This window comes from Pseudorasbora parva, chromosome 20 (genome assembly GCF_024679245.1).
Source record: "Pseudorasbora parva isolate DD20220531a chromosome 20, ASM2467924v1, whole genome shotgun sequence".
Lineage (NCBI taxonomy): Eukaryota > Metazoa > Chordata > Actinopteri > Cypriniformes > Gobionidae > Pseudorasbora > Pseudorasbora parva.
The window spans coordinates 24,173,323-24,187,680 of record NC_090191.1 but is presented as its reverse complement, the minus strand read 5'-3'; the positions used below and the strand labels follow the sequence as shown (position 1 = coordinate 24,187,680).

Here is a 14,358-nt window from a genome sequence, read left to right as displayed (position 1 = left end):
TATTTCTCAGTTATTTTGCTTTATTTTCAGATTCAATCATAGGCTCGTTCTTGCGTAGTAGAGCACATCCACACATGCGCACTCTTCAAAAACGGTGCTTTAAATCTCTTGACACATTTAATAGACATAAATTACATTTGTATGTATTTGAGATAAAAGATATAGATTGTTAGCCTAGAAATCTAGACGCATCCTAGCGGCAGCAAATCTAATCTGATGCAAGTGTCATCTAGCAACTCTCAATACACTTCTGAGCTGTAAAAGCCAAACTCTGATAGGGCCAATCACATAGTGTATAGAGTCGGTGGGCGGGGTTTAACATAATGACAGCCGAGTTGCGCTTGCGTGCTTCTAGTAAACACAGAAACTGGCGAACGGCTGTCTTTCGAATCAGCTTTGACCTAGACTCTGGGAGACTTGGAGTTAAGCTTTTCTCTGAGAAAAGAACAGAGTTTTGTCGAACGGATATGGCGGAAGTTTAATATGTCAACTAACGTTAGCTCTGCTTCACATTCGTTGCTCTGGTCGGTGGTAGCGCTATCCAATTGCGTGCAGAGGGAGTTTGAAAGACAACCGTTTATCCCGCCGCTCGGATTGAGCACCGTCAATGGTGAGTTTCCAGACCAAACATCTTGATGTGGGTCTGGCTTGTCAGGCTAATAGATTGTACTAAATGTCAGCTTGCTTATTTTGCTCAAGATAAGTATTTATTAAGTCCACATGTCATACAAACAAAAAAACTATGCTTCTAACCACAGGTCGAGATCTGTCGTTGCAAACACGCAAGTTTGCGACGCTGTTTGCGAATGTTCGTTGGAACGATGGTTTCAGGAAACACAGACTTGTTGAACTATGTTGATAGCAACGGAACTTGTAGTTGGCTAACGATGCTTTTGGGAAACGCACCCCAGGACGGTGATGAGTCTGCATACAGACAAGGGGTTGAACAACTGGCTGTCTGGTGCAGTCACAACAACCTGGAGCTGAACACACTCAAAACATTGGAGAAGATTGTGGACTTTAGGAGGAACAATCCAACACATTGGACGGGGCCAACGGCCAAGGATTTTTGGCCTGCCAAATACATTAGTCCAAAGCAGGCCAACTGGGGCTTAAGAGATTACCCGAGTTTACCTGATCAACTTCAGCATTTAAGACATTTTAAAAAAAATTCAGCTCAAAACTCACTTTCAGACACCAGCGAGTATTTGAAAATAACTTTGTTGCGATCTGACTGGGATTCTCAACACTGTATGATGCAGAAATATATGTGATGGTAAAGGCTAGCCGCACAAGCCAGACCCACATCAAGATGTTTGGTTTGGAAACTCACCATTAACAGGGCTCAATCCGAGGGGCGGGATAAACGGTTGTGTTTCAAACTCCCTTTGCACGCAATAGGATAGCGCTACAACCAACCAGAGCAACGAAGGTGAAACGGAGCTCGTTGATAGATTAATAGATTAATAAATAATAGATTAGCCATATCCTGTCAGCAAAACTCCGAACACATCTCCCCTTCTTAAGAATGATTTCAGTGCCGTTCTTTGTTCTTTTCTCAGAGAAAAGCTTAACTCCTAGTCTTCCAGAGTTGCGGTCAAAGCTGATTCGAAAGACCGCCGCCGTTCGCCAGTTTCTGTGTTTACTAGAAGCACGCAAGCGCAACTCGGCCATCGTCATTATGTTAAGCCCCGCCCACCGACTCTATACACGATGTGGTATTGGCCCGACCAGAGTTTGACGTTTACAGCTCAGAAGAGCATTGAAAGTAGCTAGACGACACTCGCGGGCAGATTAGATTTGCTGCCGCTAGGGTGCGTCTTGATTTCTAGGCTAGGTAAAGGCTACTTAATGTGATAATATATACAGTCTTGTTCAAAATAATAGCAGTACAATGTGACTAACCAGAATAATCAAGGTTTTTAGTATATTTTTTATTGCTACGTGGCAAACAAGTTACCAGTAGGTTCAGTAGATTGTCAGAAAACAAACAAGACCCAGCATTCATGATATGCACGCTCTTAAGGCTGTGCAATTGGGCAATTAGTTGAAAGGGGTGTGTTCAAAAAATAGCAGTGTCTACCTTTGACTGTACAAACTCAAAACTATTTTGTACAAACATTTTTTTTTCCTGGGATTTAGCAATCCTGTGAATCACTAAACTAATATTTAGTTGTATGACCACAGTTTTTTAAAACTGCTTGACATCTGTGTGGCATGGAGTCAACCAACTTGTGGCACCTCTCAACTGTTATTCCACTCCATGATTCTTTAACAACACTCCACAATTCATTCACATTTCTTGGTTTTGCTTCAGAAACAGCATTTTTGATATCACCCCACAAGTTCTCAATTGGATTAAGGTCTGGAGATTGGGCTGGCCACTCCATAACATTAATTTTGTTGGTATGGAACCAAGACTTTGCCCGTTTACTAGTGTGTTTTGGGTCATTGTCTTGTTGAAACAACCATTTCAAGGGCATGTCCTCTTCAGCATAGGGCAACATGACCTCTTCAAGTATTTTAACATATGCAAACTGATCCATGATCCCTGGTATGCGATAAATAGGCCCAACACCATAGTAGGAGAAACATGCCCATATCATGATGCTTGCACCTCCATGCTTCACTGTCTTCACTGTGTACTGTGGCTTGAATTCAGAGTTTGGGGGTCGTCTCACAAACTGCCTGTGGCCCTTGGACCCAAAAAGAACAATTTTACTCTCATCAGCCCACAAAATGTTCCTCCATTTCTCTTTAGGCCAGTTGATGTGTTCTTTGGCAAATTGTAACCTCTTCTGCACATGCCTTTTTTTTAACAGAGGGACTTTGCGGGGGATCCTTGAAAATAGATTAGCTTCACACAGACGTCTTCTAACTGTCACAGTACTTACAGGTAACTCCAGACTGTCTTTGATCATCCTGGAGGTGATCATTGGCTGAGCCTTTGCCATTCTGGTTATTCTTCTATCCATTTTGATGGTTGTCTTCCGTTTTCTTCCACGTCTCTCTGGTTTTGCTCTCCATTTTAAGGCATTAGAGATCATTTTAGCTGAACAGGCTATCATTTTTTACACCTCTTTATAGGTTTTCCTCTAATCAAGAGGAGTTTTCTCTAATCAACTTTTTAATCAAAGTACGCTGTTCTTCTGAACAATGTCTTGAACGACCCATTTTCCTCAGCTTTCAAATGCATGTTCAACAAGTGTTGGCTTCATCCTTAAATAGGGGCCACCTGATTCACACCTGTTTCTTCACAAAATTGATGACCTCAGTGATTGAATGCCACACTGCTATTTTTTTGAATACACCCCTTTCAACTAATTCAACTAATTGCCCAATTGCACAGCCTTAAGAGCGTGCATATCATGAATGCTGGGTCTCATTTGTTTTCTGAGAATCTACTGAACCTACTGGTAACTTGTTTGCCACGTAGCAATAAAAAAATATACGAAAAACCTTGATTATTCTGGTTAGTCACATTGTACTGCTATTATTTTGAACAAGACTGTAGATGTTTATGAAAAAGACTGCTTGAAGAAGGTAGACAAATAACTGTGTATTTATTTTAATTTCATGTTTTAACTGTCTATTCCCTGTTCCTTTGTTGATACCGAAATAATGTATCTGCATGTCATAAAAAACATGCACTCCAGTTAACTGGTAAACTCATAACTCCTGTTTTCTTCTCATAAGCTGAAAAGATAACAGTGTAGTCAGACAGCAGAGATCACTCAAACTTCCTCAGATCACACCATTTTGTTGAAACTGTATAGAAATGCTCACTCTTTCTAAAGAAATGTGACATAAACATATTTTATCAATGTTTTTCTAAATGTAAGCTTTAATGAAATTGTTATTTGTGGATTCTTCTTGTGATAGCAAATAAATGAAAGCAGGAGGAACTGAATAGGTATATGTTCTCTTTGTGGTCCAGTCTTTTCTTGATAAGTCTTTAAGTCATTTTGATATCTAGCTAGTTTTAAGTCAACTGGTGAAACGTGAGGTGACATTGTTCTATGGAGGCGTGTTAAGGGTGGGTTTTAGGGTAGCGCTGCAGAGCTACTGGCCCCGGTGCTTGAGATCCAAGACTACTGGGCCCACCCAGCCAATGTTAGCCCTACAGTGGAAAAGAGGCTATTGACTCCATTGTGAAAAAGGCCCAGGGGAGGTTGCCACAAGAGCTGCTGATACAGTTCTACTCTGCAGTTATTGAGTCTGTCCTCTGCACTTCTGTCTGGTTCACCTGTTGAGAGAATCATCAGTACACCCCTCACCACTCTACAAGAACTGTATTCATCCACAGTGCAAAGGCTGGCAAAAATCCCCCTGAACCCCTCACATCCAGGCCACTTTCTCTATAAATCGTTGCCATCAATTCGGTGTTCCATAATTTTCTCTCTAACAGTTACATTAAAAACATTAAATACAATTTTTAGATATAGAAACAGGTATCAGCAACAATTAATACAAGTGTGCGAGAAAGAGAGAAACAGAGATGCTGTAGTCTGGTTAACGCTGGTCTGAAGTCCCTCTGCGATCAAACAGTAAGCCTGAAAAAGCCAGCAGCCAGACATTTCCCCAACCGCTCCACTGAGATGCAAGGGGGAGAAACGATTGTCCAGGAAAGATAAGAATGAGAGGATGAGTCAGACACTGAGAAGGATGAGGGAGGCAAAGCTTAAAAGGGCACAAAATCTGAGCCTCAGCTACACCAAGAATTATTAGACAGGGAGGACGAGAGAGAGAGAGAGAGAGAGAGAGAGAGAGAGAGAGAGAGAGAGAGAGAGAGAGAGAGAGAGAGAGAGAGAGAGAGAGAGAGAGAGAGAGAAAGAGGACACATAATAAACAGCAGAGGAACAGTATAACTGCACCTGCTTCATTACCTCAATTACCTTCTTCACGTAATATATACTTTGCAACAATATATAATTGCTGTAACTGTCAGGAAATAACAAGCCTTAACCTTTAAAGGTGGTTTCTTCAGTCTCAGGCAGTTTTATGTCCCAATAATTTATTTTTATTAAAACAAACATCCCCCCCCCCCTATATATGAAGGTCATATTGGAATCATGCTATCCTTATTTTTGTTGCAAATGTCTTTTAAAACAATAAGGAGTTTATTGTTTTAAACCTGCCCCCGGCTCAGACTTTTTATTTATTTATCTTAAACTATGAATATCTATTTTGAAAATATTATTACATGTTTAAAACTATGATGGGACAAAGAATCATATGCTTTTTTCTAAAATTCATAAATGTCCCACCGCAACAAACAATTTTTCCTCTAATAAAGTTAATTTTTATAATAAAAAACACCTACCATGGCAAAACCAGTGAATTGCATGCTTGAGATGAAATAGGAAACGTGATGGCGAAAAAATGGCGTTGGGGGGTAAAATGTGTGTTATTTTGGCAAGGTTGCCTGCTAAAATTCACATTCCTGGGTCTATATATTACATAATTGAGGTCGCTTCAACCCACGGACATGGAAAACAACCCTCTGGAAAACCGCAGAATTTGCAACACAGTGCAATTGACCTATCGGCAAGCCCCGCCCCCCTAAGTTACTGTTGCTAACTCGGACAAACAAACGGATTTGCTATGTCTTACAATGACAACTGTCAGTGTGGAAACCATGGTGAAAATGTCATCCCAATATGTTTTTGGACACAAAATGTAGCGTATACCCCTTCTGAATGATGACCAAACTTTACTGATGGTTTATGAAGTTTATTACATCGTTTTTCACTCCAAAAAAATCACCGTACGAGCTGAACAAACAAAGCGTGCGCATTAACGTCTCGTTCACAAACTCTCTCTCTCTCCGTTGCATTATCACTAACATACACAGCAAATTACAAAAAAACACTCATACAACTAACAATAAACAAACATATACAGACCATGTGCCTTTTCGAGGGTGCATTAACTGGTAAATCTGTATCTGCAAAACAACTCAGATAAATCTGCGTGCGAGCACTCCCTTTCACTACCCGTAAACTATAATACCCATCAAAATAAGAGTCCCTCAACTATAGTAAGACAGATAATGTAGACCTTAAACATATTTAAACTCAGAGAAATATCAAAAATGCTTACAAAAACAAACTAAACGATAAAGAAGAATACGAGAAGCCTCATTACGATCGCAATGATAGCTTACATCCAGGATCAACACTGTTCATGTACCACAGGTTTAGGTTAAATTAATTTACATGTAAACAACTTAATATGGCGAGATACACTGAAATGTAGACCATCGTTTATGTGTTTTTGATCTAACTTACACCGTTATATGACGTGAGAAGTTAGTTACATATCACTAACTTTAATCGTTAGAATTGACATCACAACCGAACATCGTTTTACCAATTTTGTAGCAAAAACAACATCAAACTGATGAGAGCATCAGATTTCCAATGTTTCTCTATGGCAGTGAAACGTGAAACCTAAAGATGTCCGAGTTCCGCTGCCCATGCAACATATGCTCAAGTGCTATTGGCTCATCTGCGTTCGAGGGGAGGGGCTTACCGATAGGTCAATTGAGATCTGTTGACATCATAGACAGTAAAAGAAATGGACAGAGCGACCCTATTGACGTCAACGGCAAAATAATGAAGTCAACCTAGGGGCACTCACTTCCTGATGGCTGAGCGAACTGCGCAGGCTCAGACTGAGCTTGACAACGTAGATGTGACGTGAGCCTCCTGTCTGACAGCTGTAGGTCTTCTAGTAGTTGTGGAAAGTGAAATCTGAATCACATTGTTTAAATATTTTCTCCCGTTGCTTTTGGCTCACTATGGGCTTCTCCCCATTCTCCCCCCTTGACTTTATGTCTCCACGTTCCCCCGACTGTCTCATAGACAGTAAAAGATTGCCTGCGAGCGTCTCCTCAGGTCTATACGGTAATTTCTCAACTGTGCGACAGAGTCGCGTTGGTTATGACCTATTTTTACAAAAACAGCTTCTGCGGGGCGATAGTATAAGATACAAGGTAACGGAGCCTTTTATGCATTGTCGTGTTTCTTTAGAAAAAAACAATGGACAAATGGAGTCTTTAAACGACTCAGATGTAAAGTTATTCACTGTCAAAGTGACTCAACAATGAATGGGAGTCAATGGGATGCTAACAGCAGGCGATGCCTTGGTTAGCAATGGCAGCCCCTAGGGGTGGAACGCTTTCCGAGCGCTAGATTACCCCCTTGGGTTGACATTTGAAAACTAACGTTATGCGTCGCTCTGTTGCTCTGATTGGTTGTAGGTCTATCCAATTGATGTCTTTTCTGGTTCGGTTGAAACATGCCCCATAATTACAGCCCAATGGAGTATCAGACTCATATTCTGACTAGAATTGAGTATGACGACGCTAGGCTACTATTAAACACAATACATGATTTGAAATGGGGTGGATGTATGTTCACTGTTGGACATTGTTAGTGGACAAATATAAAAACAAACACAAGCCAATTCTCACCTGTGGGCTGAATTCTCCGTCGTACAGTGAGTTTAACCTGCCCAGTCCGGGCCGCCCCATGCATCAGGTCAATGACGTAACGGTGGGGTTTTCCAGCCACAGGGATCCCATCGACTGACATCAGCTCATCTCCTGGCCGGAGACGGCCGTCTTTATCTGCAGGGCTCTTCTCGATGATTGCACCAATCAGGATCTGTACAGACACAGCACGGTTACTATGGGCTCTCTTTAAGATTTGAATGGACACTAAAGTAGACGAACAGTCATGTTATCATGTTAGCCAATGGCAGTGAACTCTGTTTTAGGAAGCGTGTGCGTTAGTTCTAAAGTACGAGCCTTCTCCTGAGCCTCCAGACTCACAGGCTGTCCTGGTTCCTCCCCGCCCAGGATCCTGAAGCCGAAACCGGACTTCTGTCTGCGCAGGTGCACCTCCACCTCCTGGAACTCTGATGCTGACATTAAAGACACACATTTATCTCACAATTTAGTCATTTTTACAGATTGTTCTCAATTTACTGTGCAATTTACTCTTCTAGTGGACTTTTAAGACCTCAATTTCTGTTCAGTGAGTACTTAATTAGTTAATTCATTCATTTTATGTTCTTGAACCTGTATTGGCAGGTTCATTCTGAAAGCAGTGAGAATGATACGTGGCAAAAACTGACTAAAAAATGAAACTGTAGAAATCTCCAGGTACTATTTCACAGAGGTCACAGTAATTGGATATAAAAAAACTAAGACTTTCATACTTTATTTTAATACCTTGTAAAGGCATTTAGCAGATAATTAATTAATACTGATATACTATTGTCAATCCTTTTACTATATATATATATATATATATATATATATATATATATATACATATATATATATATATAAAATGATAATTTTATATATATATACAAATATTGTACAATTTTTTTGTATTGATATAGTCTAAATATAAAGTTTAAAATATCATGATTTCTAGGTGACGAAATAACATTTATTTGATAATTTTATAAAAATCTAACAAAGCTAATTAAAATGTTTACCCCCCCCCCCAAAAAAAACATTACTTTTGTCAGCCTTATATATCAATATATATCAAATGTTGCTCAAAGAAGTGTTTTTTATTTTATTTTTATGAAACATGTCGTTAAAATTTAGTCTAAATGTCATCATGTATTGAATATCATGATTTTAGAAAACCAAATTAACAGACCAAATTTAAATCTGTACCCCAAAAAACATTACTATTGCCTGATTTACAGTAAATATCAATATTTATCAAATGCTGTTCAAAGAAGTGTCATCATGTATTAAATATCATATGATTTTAGGTGACACAAATAAAATAATTTATTTGATGATACTAAATTTGATAAAAAATGTAATTGTAACAGACCAAACATATATATTTTGTAGTGTATTGATTCATGATTCATGATCGTGTGTCAAATCGTGTGCCAAACTGTTGAAATCACGTGACATTGGCGATCCAAATCATGAATCATTACACTGATTCATAGCGGTTTGAATCTTTGTTTTTAAATCGGCCCGATGTAAGTCGTTATTTAGTTGTTGTTGTTTTTTTGCGCACAAAAACTATTATCGCCGCTTCATAAAATGATTGTAGAGCAAGTAGCGAGATAGGCTTTTTATCGACGTCTTTAGTGCCTTTTATGGGTCTTGAGAGAGAAAATGACATTAGTATCATGAAAGCCTTTTCTGAGCCATCGGATTTCAACAAAAATATCTTCATTTGTGTTTTGAAGATCAACTGAGGTCTTATGGTTGTCGAATGACCTTTTTTTGGGGGGGGGGGGGAATAACCCTTTAAACGCTTAGAGGTTTTATGAAATGGCATATGATTATAGGCGACAAATATAACTTTATTTAAGGATACTAGAAAGTGAAATTACTGAAAGAAAAACTTTGCTTAACATTAAAAAATTTATAAAATGTAGAGGGTCACTGGATGTATATTGCACTATGTTGTATAAAAAATGATTTTCAGGCTTTACTTTATGCAGAACTCTTTCTGTCAGAATGTTTCTGTTTTGGGTGCAGATATATTTACTCACCGGAGAGGTCAGCTGGGATGGCTGCTCGAGGAAGCCCTGGCTCTAAGAAAGGGAGAGATACAAGGGCAGCCCATAAATCAATGCTTACATAAACATACACACCTGGAAATATAACTAAAATATACACATAACCTGTCTCCTCGCTAAAATAATGCCCAATGACTTCAAAGCAATGAAGAAATTATACAGTGCCCCCAAAAAAGAACTAACGGCACACTTACAAATGTCATTTGATAACAAAAACAGTCCGTTCTTGATTTTACGCAGTGTCTCAAACATAATTCATCTTCTGGTTTAGAGCAGACAGGAACTGAGATCAACATGAGCAGCAAACTTACACACATCCATGCTGTGTGTATAATGTATACCACATTTTAAATAGATTCCAGGTGGAGCTAGAGCCTGATTCTGAGAGGGAGATGGATATTCAACTGCATCATTCCTGCAATCTCATCTGCCACTCTGCAAGAGCTGCTCGATATTTGCAACCCCTAGTTGCTGATATTAAACCAATATATTGGTGTATATTGTGATGATTTACATTTTTTTTTTTCATTTGACTGTAGCAGTAGGCTGGTTTTGTGCCCTCTCCTTGTGTAATGACTTGTAAATATCACAGCGTAAGAATGTTAAGCGCATCTAATTTAAACCCATTTCATTAGAGTTTCTTCATTTACGCAAATCAGCTCTTTTGAAAAGAATCAGTTCATAATTAAATTATTACTATGTGTTCAACGGAAGTCTTCTAGTGTATTTTGCACGCTTTAAAATGTTTTGACAAAACGTGTAGGTGAATGTTGCTGTATATTATTTATTGTTACATTAGTGCGGTGAAAATGATTAAGCATTCTCATTTGTGATCATTAAGAGCAGCATGGTAAACATGCATTGAATAGATTAACTCTTTAATTGCTATAGTTCTTATGACTGAAATATTACCCTGTCAAATAATTTCAGGGCAAACTATTACAGCTCGTCTCCGTCACAGGATAAAACATTTTAAAGTCTAATAAGTGCAACTTTTTATCTCACAATTGTGACATTATAAATCGCAATTTTGACTTTATATCTCACAATTGAGTTTACATCTCGCAATTCTGACATTTATTCGATTTATTACTTGAATCTATCAAAGAAAGATCATATAAAATATGCATTAGCATAAACAGAATATGTGGGAAAAACTGAGCTCCTGTAATAATAATGAGTATTAATATGAAAAATCCCCAACTATTCACCAAATTAAAATACAAAATCTATACAGCATCTTTGCAACATCAAGGGCACATTCAAACCGCTATAAAACATTAACAGTCTCATGACTGAACGTACTGAAACATTGTCACTGTCAGTTTAGAAAGAAATGCAATTTCACAAAATGAGGCAGTTTAAAACATCTTGCTCATAAAACAAGATGAGGAAAATCTTACAAAATATACAAAATGTGATCCACCTTCAGAAAGTGAGCATACTTACCTGGCAGAGAGAGTAAATGGTTTGCACACAGCAAATCTAATATCAATATCACCAGCATATCTACTAAAATAGATGCTAAAGTTGTCTGCGATATAATGCGATCTATAAATATAAAGCAAAAACCTCGTATATTTCTATGGAGGATCATTGTACATGACAAGATAATGACATTATCAGACAACATCAACACTGTATTAACCAACATCTCCATTACCATTTGCCAACCTGTCATTGCCAGCAGTGAATATTAAAGAGAACACTATATACTGTACAAAATAAAGGAGGACGTATAGAACACTAATGAGGGCTAGCACACCAATTCCCTGCTGATTTAAAACCATAGCAAATGTCTAGTGTGCTACAGCAGTTCAACTTTATGTAAATGCACAGTGACCAGCAATGAGAGTGCAGACAGATTTAATCGCTGTCAATCTACACGCACATTTATAAATGCAACATTAACTCCATTGACAGTTCAGACGTTTTTGTTCAATATGCAGGTACTTTCATACCATTATAAGTATATTCATATTCATATGAATGAATGTATTATAAACTATTTGTTGAATTAAACATATCCTTCTTAAAATGCTATGTATGTTGGTTCACATGGGGACCTTCAAAAGTTCAGAAAGCCTGTATGAGTGGTAATGTCTCTAAATTTGGTTAAGAAAGTACCTGCATTAATAATGTAAAGTGTTATATAACGTCAAAGTCACAAAGGCAACTGAAGTTCTCCCAGACACCAGAGCAGCTCTACAGATCTATTTGTGGAGAAATTCCAAATTGAAAAGACATGGCAACCTCAGAACACTTACCATGGAGGATAAGATACATAAGGAAAAGGATAAGGATGTTGTAAGTTACAACAATGAAGAAGTATTTTGTGAGTCTGAGAGAGCTGACATTATGGTCACTTGAGACTTACTGTAAACCATGTTATAAAAATATGAGGCAGCAGTAAAAAATTATTTTCGAGTCAAAGGTGAGCAAATTTGATGTTTAATATCGGTTTACTCAGTGGCCATCTTGATAATAGTAATCTCTATGTACATCCAAGTACAGCTCCTGTATTTTGAAAGGAGAAAAATACATTCTGTTTATATATATATATATATATATATATATATATATATATACCGATCAGGCATAACATTATATTGTATTGATTCCCCTTTCGCTGCTAAAACAGACCTGACCAGTCGAGGCATAGACTCATCTAGACCCCTAAGGTGTGCTGTGGTATCTGGCACCAAGATGTTAGCAGCAGATTCTTTAAGTCCTGTAAGTTGCGAATTGGGTCCTTCATGGATCGAACCATTTCTGAACCCTTTTTGCTTTGTGGCAGGGTGCATTATCCTGCTGAAAGAGGCCGCAGCCACCAGGGAATACTGTTTCCATGACGGGGTGTACATGGTCTGCAACAATGCTTAGGTAGGTGGTACGTGTCAAAGTAACATCCACATGGATGGCAGGGCTCAAGGTTTCCCAGCAGAACATTGCTCAAAGCATCACACTTCCTCTGCCGGCTTGCCTTCTTCCCATAGTGCATCCTGGTGCCATGTGTTCCCCAGGTAAGCAATGTGGCCATCCACGTGATGTAAAAGAAAAAGTGATTCATCAGACCAGGCCATTCTTCAATTGCTCCGTGGTCCAGTTCTGATGCTCAGGCGCTCACTGTTGCCGCTTTCGGCGTTGGACAGGGGTCAGCATGGGCACCCTGACTGGTCTGTGGCTATGCAGCCCCATACACAACAAACTGCGATGCACTGTGTATTCTGACACCTTTCTATCAGAACCGGCATTAACTTCTTGAGCAGCTTGTCTGTTTAATCGGACACACGGGCCAGCCTCCGCTCCCCAAGTGCATCAATGAGACTTAGCCACCCATGACCCTGTCTCCGATTCACCACTGTTCCTTCTTTGAACCACTTTTGATAGATACTCGCCACTGCAGAACGGGAACACCCCACAAGAGATGCAGTTTTGGAGATGCTCATCTAGCCATCACAATTTGGCCCTTGTCAAACTCACTCAAATCCTTATGCTTGCCCATTATTTCTGTTTCTAACACATTAACTTCGAGGACAAAATGTTCACTTGCTGCCTAATATGTACCCACCAACAGGTGCCACGATAAAGAGACAATCAGTGTTCTTCACTTCACCTCTCAGAGATTATAATGTTATGCCTGATCAGCATAACCAATGTAAATATTACGAATAAAATCTGACAATATTTGTAACATAAATGTACTTGTTTAGTTAAAAAAAATGCAAAAAACAAAACAAAAACCTTTATCAGATTTTTTTTTGTAATTCCCATTTATATAGCCAGCATATGACGTTAGGATTTCTTCCATTACATTTTTACAGCAATGTGGAATGCAGTTTTTTGTCGTTCATCCCAATCTCGCAAAAAAACATACCATAGAAGAGATAGCTTTTATCGCTGGCTACTTCAGAGCACTGTGCTACATGTAATTTGGATGAACAACAGGAAATGTATCAGCAGAACATCAATTCCATATGAGCATGTGTGCAAAAAATCAGTAGGTAAACAGCACAGATTAGCAGCAGGCTAAATAGACATCAATAGCTTTAGGTGCTAGCAAGATGTTGCTTCAGTTACTTACGCCTATTTTCATAGATAGCCCTGGACTTCTCATACAGGTCATAGGGGTCAGGTTTGGTCAAGTCAAACTCTGTACCTGAGGGCCAGTGCAGATATGGAGTGCTGTGAGGGAGAGCATGGATAGATAGACTGGTTGTGGGACTGCTGTGAGGATCCCAATGTTCCAAGACCTGCAAATACACCGGTATTCAGTAAAGCACCCAATCATCTCCCAGGGCTGAGTTTATTAAAACGCTGAACCGAGTAAGCAAACTGTACTCTTCCAGGCAACTTCCGCCTGGAATTTGACTGGCCGTGGGATAGGAAAGGGTTTAACAATGAACCCGCTTTTGCGGTAATTAGTTTTTAAATGAAGTGTACACACAATGCATGGCAAGTTAGTTCTAGCTCAGCAAAATAAGGCGGCATCAAGGGCTCATCAAGGACGCTTGATGCGTTTCTCTATTGCTGACGATACTGAATGTAATCTTTGTGTTTTCTCATGCTAATGCAGCTGTGGGCGAAACGTTCCCAAACCACTTTACTGCACCGGGCTCTTGCACGACATCCAAAATTAGGTTATGCAAACAGAACACACAATGCAAGCAGGCATAGATGTCCGTTTTTTTCTAATAGCAAGGCTGTTTTCACGCAGATTGCTTGGTCTGAACTCAAGTTCGATTCCATCACCCAGTCCTGCTTTTAGGTCCGAATCGTTGTGTT

The 14,358-nt window shown here is 39.1% G+C and overlaps 1 protein-coding gene across 8 annotated transcripts in view; it reads right to left on the bottom strand.

Moving 5' to 3' along the window:
• Window positions 1–14,358, bottom strand: part of magi2a (membrane associated guanylate kinase, WW and PDZ domain containing 2a) — a 302,713-nt gene that overhangs the window by 18,199 nt on the left and 270,156 nt on the right. For 6 of the 8 annotated variants that reach the window (XM_067428392.1, XM_067428391.1, XM_067428384.1 and 3 more), the window contains 4 exons: window positions 13,658–13,826; window positions 9,547–9,588; window positions 7,814–7,929; window positions 7,478–7,670 (listed from right to left, as the gene is read on the bottom strand). In XM_067428392.1, coding sequence (XP_067284493.1) covers window positions 7,478–7,670; window positions 7,814–7,929; window positions 9,547–9,588; window positions 13,658–13,826 — 520 coding nt within the window. The remainder of the gene's footprint in view (window positions 1–7,477; window positions 7,671–7,813; window positions 7,930–9,546; window positions 9,589–13,657; window positions 13,827–14,358) is intronic. The other 2 variants (XM_067428389.1, XM_067428388.1) reach the window with 2 other exon arrangements.